Raw genomic sequence first — 9,852 nt, 5'->3', positions numbered from 1 at the left:
ACATTTAATTGATAAAAACAACCTTTAAGAAAACAAAGCCTTTAGTAAAATATTTGAATTAAAATGTTATCATGATTTATTTGTTTTTTTATGTTTATTTCATCAATTGAATTTGTGGCACTCTTGGCCCTCCATGAAATATGACCAGTAGTCGACTGTAGTTCGATGTTGGTCGTTTTTTTTTTTTTAATATTACTGTGGTTTTTCTAGTATTTTGAAATATTTTTGCAGTAGTATTTTCGTAGTATATCTGTAGCATTTTCTTACTATTAATTTAGTACACATTTTTAGTATTTCTGTCATATTAATGTAGTAGTATTTTTGTATAATTGTTTGACTAGTTTCACTCAAGGCAAACACATCAACCTTCCTTTTAGTCATCATCCTTCCGATCTCCCCTTTCTTCCACTCAGTCGCTTTACTTCCACATCCTCTCACATTTAGTGACCCTTTAACTAGGTTTTGCGAGACCTTTCGGTCTCCCGCCCCCCTTGCTGTCTCTATGGGATGGGCAGGGCACCCGTATGACGCGGCAGGGGTAAACCAGTGAAAGCTGTCGGGCCCTGCTGTTGAACAGAAGAGTGTGTTGTGTCAACCTGACCCGGGTGATATGGTCGCTTTCATGTGTCCCGTTTCATCTGGAGGGACGAAAGCATGACTAACTTAGGAGCCGAGGGGCCCAATTTGTTTGGGTGTTTGGGCTTTTGGGTTGGCCGTGGTCCCCAAAAATGTTTCTGTTTTTTTGCTAATTTTTCCATTTTTAATTTTCTTTGTTTTGGGTATGTGTTTTGTTTTGCTGTCGGTCACCCCTCTCGAGGGATATGACCAGTTTAGATGGATAGAAATAGTTTAACTTGTGGTATTTTTGTAGAATTTCTGTAGGAGTATTTTTGAAGTATTTCCATAGTAGTTTTTTTTTAATATCTATTTCTTTTTGTACTAGTATTTTTATATCACAGTATTGCTGTAGTGGTATTTTTTTAGTATTTATTTAGTTTTTTTTTTGTCGCATTATTTTAGCAGTTTTTGTGTAGTTTATCCGTAGCATTTTCTTAGTCTTAATGTATCTTTTTTTTTTGTAATTTTGTCATATTTCTGTAATAGTATTTTTCTATAATAGTTTAACTTGTGTTATTTTTGTAGAATATATGTAGGAGTATTTTTGAAGTACTGTATTTCCCTTGTAGTATTTCCATAGTAGTATTTTTATATCATAATATAACCGTAGTGGTATTTTTTTAGTATTTCTGTAGTATTTTGTCGTATTATTTTACTATTACTGTAGTTTCATTTTTGTAATATTTTGCAATATTTCAGCAGCAGTATTTTGGTAGGATATCTGTAGTATCTTCTTAGTATTAATGTATTACTATTTTTTTTAGTATTTGTCATATCCTGTAGTAATATTTTTGTTCAATAACGACTGCGGTAGTATTTATTTTTCCCCAACTTTCATTTACATTGGAGACATGATACCAAAAATGCAATCCCCTTAAAAGGAAAGTTTGAATACTTTAGCACATTGTATAGATAAAACTTCACTCATTATAAGAGAAAAATTGATTTCAATAATCAACAAAAATACATCACATAAACATATATTTATTTTAATACTTGTAGAGAAATATGTCTTTATTTTACGTAACATGAGTCTCGCGTAATTGTCCGCCCTCTTGCTACTACGGGTACCTAAAAACCAAATCACCAGTCAATACAGCAAAATGCAGTCGTCGACAAATATACACTGTCCCTTTAAAACGATAGGACCACTGTCCCCCTTCGGACGAATGACACAACATCAAAAGAATAAGTACTTTTTTGCTTTTTTTGGCTAGCAACAAAATGTCTTTGACGTATAAAGCCGTCAATGGCAGCAAAAGGGGGAGGGAACCCCTCATCCTGAGATAAACCAGCAAAAAAGTGCACAGTAGTGTAAAAATAAATAATTGTGTCGACTTATAAAATAATGCAGACCGTAAATTCTGGAGAGGGGCAGGACCATTAGATTAGAGAAAGAAAAAAAAAGGAGGCGGGGGACGGAGAGAGAAATAAAGAGAGAGAGAGATAGGATGAGAGAGGAAGAACAACATTGGGGAATGGAGCAAAAGAGACAGAGAAAGAAAGAACGATAGCTAGAGTGGAGAGACAAAAAGACAAAAAAGAAAAGGGAAAAAAGAGAGAAAGCTAGCAAGAGAGAGACAGAGAGAGAAAGATAAATGAAAAAGACAGATAAAAGATAAAGAAAGAGGGAAAATAGAAATAGGGGGAAAAAAGTGAGGGAGACAGATAAAAAGAGAAAAAAAGACAGACACAGATAAGAGAGAAATATATAAAAGGGAGACAAAGAGAGTGAAAGGGATGGAGAGAATATAACAAGAGAATGAGAGGCAGAAAAAAGATAGAGAAATAGACAAAGAGAAAAGCAGAGAGTCAAAAGAGAGAATGAGAGACAAAAACTAAAGAGAAAGAGACAAAAAGAGACTAAAAAGGAAAAAGAGAGGGAGAAAAGAGAGAGAGAAAAACAAGAGAGAATGAGTAAAAGAGAAATGGATAAGAAAATGAGGGGGACAGAGATAAAGAGCAAAATGAGAGAGAAAGAGATAATAAAGAGAAAGATAAAAAAGAGATAAAGAGTGAAAGAGAAAGAGAGAAGAGAACAAGAGGGCGAAAGTGAGGGAGCAGAAACAAATATAGAGAAATAGACAAACAGAAAGACAGAAAGAGAGAAGGAGGGTCAAAAAGAGAGAAAATAGGAGAAAAAAGGAAATAAAAGAAAGAGGCAAAAAGAGATCAAATTAGGAAAAAGAGAGAGAGGGAGAGATAAAGGAGAAAGAGAGAGAGAAAGAAAGTGAGGGAGACAGAGAAAGAGAGCAAAAAGGAGAAAGGGAGATGGATGAGAAAGAAAAAAAGAGACAAAAATAGGGGTAAAAACGAGAGAAAGAGAAAAGGAGAGAGACAGAAAGACGGATAGAGGAATAGACAATGACAAAGAGAAAGACGCGTCACCAAAGAAGTCTACAGGGTTAATCCGGTACGCTTTGTAGACCAGAATTTAGGGTAGTTCTTGGCATCCATTCGGAAAAGCTTCCGAGTCCACTTCAGTTCTTGGTATCCCCCCCCACTCTCCAAGGCACTTAAGTGGCGGAGCCCATGTGTCTCGTAGCGCTTGAAACGAGACCAGCGTTTGTCTCCAATTGGCCTTTTCAATCCTCCTTGTTGCGGTCCCGACCCTTCCGAGAGTCGGCTCGCAATCGGAGGGGGTGCCCTTCAAAGTCCAGGTACTCCAGAACGAAGCCAGGATGCCGCTCGATGAAAGCGTAAAGTTCATCTGGAGAAAAAAAAAAATGGTCGCCCTCGTAGAGAGGGATAAAATGTGAGTGATGGTTTTCCAGGAGACTATCGGACACCCCCGATTAAAGAAAAGGAGATTTGGGGAAAAGCATTAAAGCGAAAAGATTGGACCGGGGCACTCATCAAAAATTCTCAGGTTTAGAGCGCACACTTCAAATCAAGTAGGATAAATTCAATGTTTATGATCGATGCTATGGAGTCCATATTGCGTATTATGTCGCCAAAGACTTTTGTTAGATCCTTAGCTACAGCTAACAGTTAGCATGTAGCCTAAATCTCACCAATAGACGCTTCTCCTAAAAAATAACAATAAATACAGGAACAGTTAATCCAATCTCATAAATGACTTGGATCGTGTGGCTGACATTTGTCTGCAATGCGTGCTTGTTTAAGCTAACGTAAGTATTTAGGCTACATGCTAATGGTTAACTTCACTTAAGAAAGTAACCAAATTTTCAAAATATCAACTGGATAATCAATCATCATTGTTTGATTTCTCTGACCTGAAGTGTGGGCTACAAAACCGAGCGTTTTTGACGAGTGCCTCGGTCCAATCTTTTCGCTTTAACGCGTTAAACCGCAACTCTCTGGATCCTAAAATACTTCCATTTACGACACATTTACACAACTTGACGACAACAAACCGCAAAAACGGCTTTCTTTTCCTCAGTCTTCTGACCTGCGCAAGTCTTCTTTTGATGAGACCAAGCTAAACTACTGAAAATTGCTCATCACTGAACTGCTGGGTCATTGTGATTTTCTAGTAAATTATTATTTTTTAATTGTTGGCTGAGTCTATTTTAATAACTAACCTTGTAAAAACATTGTAACAACATAGTAATAAGTTGATAAGTTGCCATTTTAGAAATTCAAATACATAATTTCCAATTCATGGGCCCCCAAAAAATATTCAAGTATTGATATTTAGTTTTAAGAAATGAATTATAATGATGAAATGGGAATCTATACATGTGTTAAATGAATTCATTTATTCATAGTTTTGTTAATTTATTTTACAGGAAATACAACAAACCAAATTCTAATTTACAGGTTTTAGAAAGCGAATGAGCCAAAAATGTGCAGGTTTTTTAGCTGGCTATCTGGCTACCTTTTTAGCTTTGTAGCTCGCTAGCTTTTTAGATGTTTATCATGATATTTAGCTAGCTTTTAACATTATTTGGAACGCTATCTAGCAAGCAGTTTACTTTCTTGCTAATTATTAAGCCAAATTATGGTCTCCTTTCAAGCTAGCCATCTTCCTACCTTGTTAGTTATTTTTGCAAGGTACCTAGCTAGGTATTTACATTTTCAACATGCTATCTAGACATCATTTTCCATTTTTGGCATGCTATCTAGATAGCATTTTACATTTTGGTAGTTATTAAGAAAAATTTTGGCCTCCTTTCTAGATATCTAACGATCTTTCTTTTTAGCCTTATATCTTGCTTTTTGGATGGCTTTTTACTCTTTTTAGCGAACTATGTGGCTAACTTTTTAGCTTTGTAGCTAGCTGGCTATCTTCCTACCTTTTTTTGCTATTTTGCAAGCTATATAGCTAGCCTTTTACATTTTAAGCAGTCTATCTAGCTAACATTTTATGTTTTTGCTAGTTGTCAAGCTAAATTATTGCCTCCTTTCAAGCTAGATATCTGGATACCTTTTTAGCTTTGTAGTTCGCTAGCAATCTTCCTGCCTTTTTAGCTATTTGGCAAGATATCTACTGTGGCTAGACATTTACATTTTCAGCATGCTATCTAGACATCATTTAACATTTTTTGGCATGCTACACTTTGCTAGTTATTAAGCTAAATTTTGGCTTCCATTCTAGCTAGCTATATAGCTTTCTTTTTAGCCTTTTATCTTGGTATTTGGATGGCCTTTTACGCTTTTAGCCAGCTACGTGGCTACCCTTTAAGCTTTGTAGCCAGCTGGTTATCTTCTTACCTTGGTAGCTATTTAGCAGGCTATATCGCTAGCTTTTTACATTTTAAGCAGGCTATCTAGCTAACATTTTACCTTTTTGCTAGTTATCAAGCTAAATTCCTTTCTAGCTAGCTATTTGGCTCTTTTTTAGCTTTCCATCAGGCTATTCAGCTTTTTTTTTTTAGCTTTCGATCAGGCTATTTAGTTATATTTTCTACTCTTAGCTAGTTATTCTAGACCTATTGTACATGAAGTATATCAGCTTTTATTATAAATGGATATCTTCAATGCAAACTACAAGTTCAAACTAATGTCAGGAACTTTAAGCAAAGTTCAACCTGATGTCAAGAAACCACAAGACACAGGTGAAAGGAAAATGAACTAAAACTTTGAGAATTGGCTGATCACACAAACATGTGTGAACAGGTGGCAAGCAGAAAACTGAAGTTGCGGTTTCCTGTTGACCTGTACGACGCCTCAGAAAAGGAATAAAATCTTGCTTCAAAATGTCAGAGGGACAATTGCTAGGATTGTATTGCGGTGGTTTTCAGAATATTCTGCCAATAAAAACTTCTCGAGAAGCAGTTCATCACCAGTCTCTTAATTTACCAACATTCTCACCCGAAATTCAATGAACACGCGATGGACAAGATCACAATCTGAGATCTTTCCTCACTATCTAGATCCCTATTATCCTTTTTGTTTACCTTTCTAGCTAACTACCTTTTTAGCTATTTAGTGAGCCATGTAGCTAACATCCTAGTTTAGAAATTTGTATTAAATTGGGTGCCTTTTGCGCTCTGGGCTTGAAGAAGGTTGGAGACCCCTGGAGGACGTTCTCACCATATGTGATTTTGCCGTTGTCGGGTCCATCCAGTTCCAGGAAAAGCTGCGATAGATCCATTTCTTTCACCCCCAACATTATTTCCAAGATGGTGGCCAGTTCGTCTTCGTGGACCTCGCCGCTGTCTTTGTTTTGGTAAATCTGAGCAAGAGACAAAGAGATTCATATTCAGGACAGACAAACATTGGAAATCAAACTTAAATGTATGAAGTGAATTTGCATTTGGGTTTTTTGGGGGGAGTAGCAGCATATTAAGCAAGGGTGCCAAACTCAGAGAAAAAAAGGGGGAGAAAGAGAGAGAAAGACAGAGAAAGAAAGAGGGAAAAATCAAGATAACAGAAGAGAGACTGAGAGAAAGATAAAGGAGAAAGAAAAGAGAGGAAGAGACATAGAAGGAAAAAAAGAGAGGGAGAAGTAGAGAAAAATGAATGGGGGAAAGATAAAGATTAAGAAATAAATAGAAAAAGTGTATGCAAATGAAAAAGATAGAGAAAGAAACAGAGAGAGAGAGATTAGAGAGAAAAAGATAATGAAAGAAAAAGACAGAGGCAGAAAGAGAGAAAGAAACATAGATAGAAGATAGTAAAGGACAGAAGGTAAGAGAGTAAGAAAGAGAAAAGAAAGAGAAGTATAGAAAAAGAGCAAAACAGGGATATAGAAATAGAGAAAAAAAAGGTGGGAGAAAGAAAAGTAGAGAAAGCAATAGAGAGGGAAAAAAGAGAAAGAAAAACAATAGATAGAAAAGAGCATGTGCGAGAGAAAAAGAACCACAAAAAAGAACTAGAGAGAGAGAGAGAGAGAGAGGGACAAAGAGGACGAAAAAACAAAGACAGAAAGAGGGAAATAGAGAAATAGAGAGCTGAAGAAAAAAAAGAATGATAAAAAGAAAGAGAGAAAGAAAGATAGAAAGAGAGTAAAAGAAAAAGAGAAAAACATAAAGGAAAAAAGAGAAAAAGTGAGGGAGAGAGAGAGAGCGTGTTTAAGAGGCCGGATTCAATCTATTGCCGGACCTCAATCCGCTTGCGGGCAGCACGTTCGACACCTCTGATTTATAGAGAAATTCATTTTCCTGAGTGGCCTCGACACTTAGTATCAATGACACGTTTTTTTAATTTTGGAAGAATATTTTGTCAAAAGTGCTCGTGGTATCGATACTCGGTATCGATGAGCGGTTCGAAAAAATTGCTATGAAACAATCCTTATCTCAATAGGATTTGCTATAATATATACGAAAGGGGCTTTTACCTCAAAGGCCAGTTTTAAGGTTTCCATGGAGTGCGAGGGTCGGTAGACCGTAGATAAGGCTATGAGGAAGTGTCTGATGTCGACGCGTCCTTCTTCATCCTGAAAACAAAATGGAAGCCCAAGGGATAAAGAAGACGCTTTGCCGTCAAATCAATGCTATGGGGCTTCGATTTTGCGGTATGATTTCTTACTAGGAAATGCCACCTTCGTCTTTTGCATGGTAATCCTTCCACTAATACACGTTACACCTTTCTCTTTCTTTCCTTTTCTAGCTATCTCTCTCTATTGCTCCCTCTCTTTCTCTTAGTTTCCCTATATCTCTCTTTTTCTTGATCTTTGCTTCGCTCTATTTTGTTTTCTTTCTTTTTTTATCTATTTCTTATTTTTACTGTGTCTTTTTTCTCAACTTTCCTTTCTCTCTATTTCTATTTCCTTCCCTATCTTACTCCCTTTCTCTCTCTCACCTTCCCTTGCTCCCTCTCTCTTTCTCTTAATTTGCCTATACTTCTTTCTCTCTCTCTATTCCTCTCTCATTCTCTCTCTTTCATTTTCCCTACAGTTTCCCTACATTTCTCTTTTTGTTGATCTTTCTTTGGCTTTCTTTCTTCATCTATTACTTACTTTTTCTGTTCATTTTTTTCTCAAACTTATTTTCTCTCTCACTCTTTTTCTTTCTATCTCTTTTTTTGATTTCTTTCTCTATCTCTCTTGCTCTTTTTCTCGCTCTCTATGTCTCTTATTCTTTCTTTCTGATTTGCTTTTTCTTTTTTCTCTCCCTCCTTGCCTCCCTCTCTCTTTCCCTCTCTCTCCCTTTCTTTCTTAGTTTCCCTATATTTCTCTTTCTCTCTCCCATTCTCTTTCTTTCTTCCTTTCTCTCACTTTTTTCTTCCTCCACCCTTCCATCCCCCTCTGTCTCTTTAGTCCACTGCCCACGGCCCATGCTCAAGCACCTCCAAATTCAACCCAAGTACCCTAAAAAATAATAGCATTTTAAAACTCTTTTCCTTAATAAAGGCATACATATTATATAAAAAAAAGATGAAAAATAGAAAATTGTAAAACAAAACTGTGAACAACGCAGCGTCGGAGATACTTCACTGCCTTGAAATAATTCCCTAGCACCCTGCTGCTCTTTTGCTCGTCTAGTGTAACTTGCAGCATAGCGGCACAGTCTGTGGAGGCTCCGGTGTATCACGGTGGAAGTATGTTATATCACTTTAAAGTAAAATAATAATAATAAAAAAAGAAAAAACAGCAAGACACTCGGGGTGTTCAGCCCCCCCAAAACTCGGAAGCTAAAATCACCCCTGGTCCGGCCCCTGTTCTACCATGTGCCCCCATGGCCTAACAAGTTTGACATCTCCGGTTTTAAACACACTTCACCCAACCTGTACAAATATTGCATTCTGCAAACTCTCCACTAGAGGGAACTAGTGCAAATGAGTCGAATTGAAATGCTCTATCCTGAGTATGCCAAGAGTACCTGGCTGCAGGCGGCACTGTCCTGCACTTTCAGCGTCAGTCCCAAATCATGCGATAGATTCCAAAATAAAAGTGAGAGTGCGCCATCGCCGAAACGCCTTTTCTAACTAGAACAGGAAATCACGTGATACATTCCGGGAAAAAAAACAGCGAGTTATGTTTATTTATTTGTAACGCCCTTAATCACAAAAAAGTCCACAAAGACGCTATCGCCTGAATTGTAACCACACAAAACATACCTTACACACATAAAGGGACGACCTCGGTCTTGTGGACAAAAAACCGAAAGAAGAAAATTATTTCCTCCAAGTTTTTTTAAATATATCGTTAGGGGTACAATACCAGAACAAATTATTTTTGGTCATCCATGTTTGAATCCATTATCTTTTTAGAGTTCTATTGAAGCAGTGAAAATCTATTGCTTTCAGGCCACCCTCACCTATTTCTTCGACCATGTAAATTTTTTCATTTCATGCGTTTCGTTTCTCCAAATAATGTTCAAGTGCATTTGGTTGATATTTGATGATACTGTTTGGAATTGCTTGATACTATGCTGGGTAAATACATCGAGATAAACTTTCCATTTTAGTCATGCTGCCAATAATAGATTTGTCCCAGTCATGATTTGTCAATTACCCTAACCTGCGCTCACACTTTCAGTCCCAGCTGCCACTCGTTCCCTAATTAGTCCTCCTCCTATTTAAGCACGTCTTTCTCGTTCACTCCTTGTCAGTCCGTCAGCAAACCTTCGCACATGCAAGGCAAGTATTTTTGACTCTGGCTCCCGTTCTGTGCCCGACCATTTCCTGTATCCTGCTCGTCCGTCCCTGGCTTCCTGATCATCCCAGTTACCCAAATTGTTCCGATCTCCGACCACGCTCCGTTCCCCCGTCCCAGCTGCCCAACTTGCTTCTGATTCCCGACCATGCTTCGTTCGCGGCCTCCCACTCCTCCTGCCCAGCGAGCACCAGATCGCAGTCTTTTTCCTCTCGCCATGACTTCCCCGA

At 37.6% G+C, this 9,852-nt stretch overlaps 1 protein-coding gene across 1 annotated transcript in view; it reads right to left on the bottom strand.

The window, feature by feature from the left end:
- Positions 1 to 1,586: 1,586 nt before the first annotated feature.
- Positions 1,587 to 9,852, bottom strand: part of lpcat1 (lysophosphatidylcholine acyltransferase 1) — a 33,878-nt gene continuing 25,612 nt past the window's right edge. Inside the window, exons 12-14 of the mRNA XM_088328963.1 lie at positions 7,364 to 7,462; positions 6,118 to 6,259; positions 1,587 to 3,328 (exon numbers count right to left, since the gene is read on the bottom strand). Of these exons, the coding sequence (XP_088185089.1) occupies positions 3,204 to 3,328; positions 6,118 to 6,259; positions 7,364 to 7,462 (366 nt within the window). The 3' untranslated portion in view covers positions 1,587 to 3,203. The remainder of the gene's footprint in view (positions 3,329 to 6,117; positions 6,260 to 7,363; positions 7,463 to 9,852) is intronic.

This window comes from Urocampus carinirostris, chromosome 2, assembly GCF_059441175.1.
Source record: "Urocampus carinirostris isolate Australia breed hairy pipefish chromosome 2, RoL_Ucar_1.0, whole genome shotgun sequence".
Taxonomy (NCBI): domain Eukaryota; kingdom Metazoa; phylum Chordata; class Actinopteri; order Syngnathiformes; family Syngnathidae; genus Urocampus; species Urocampus carinirostris.
The sequence above is the reverse complement of the archived record's forward strand: the minus strand, read 5'-3'. Positions and strand labels throughout refer to the sequence as shown.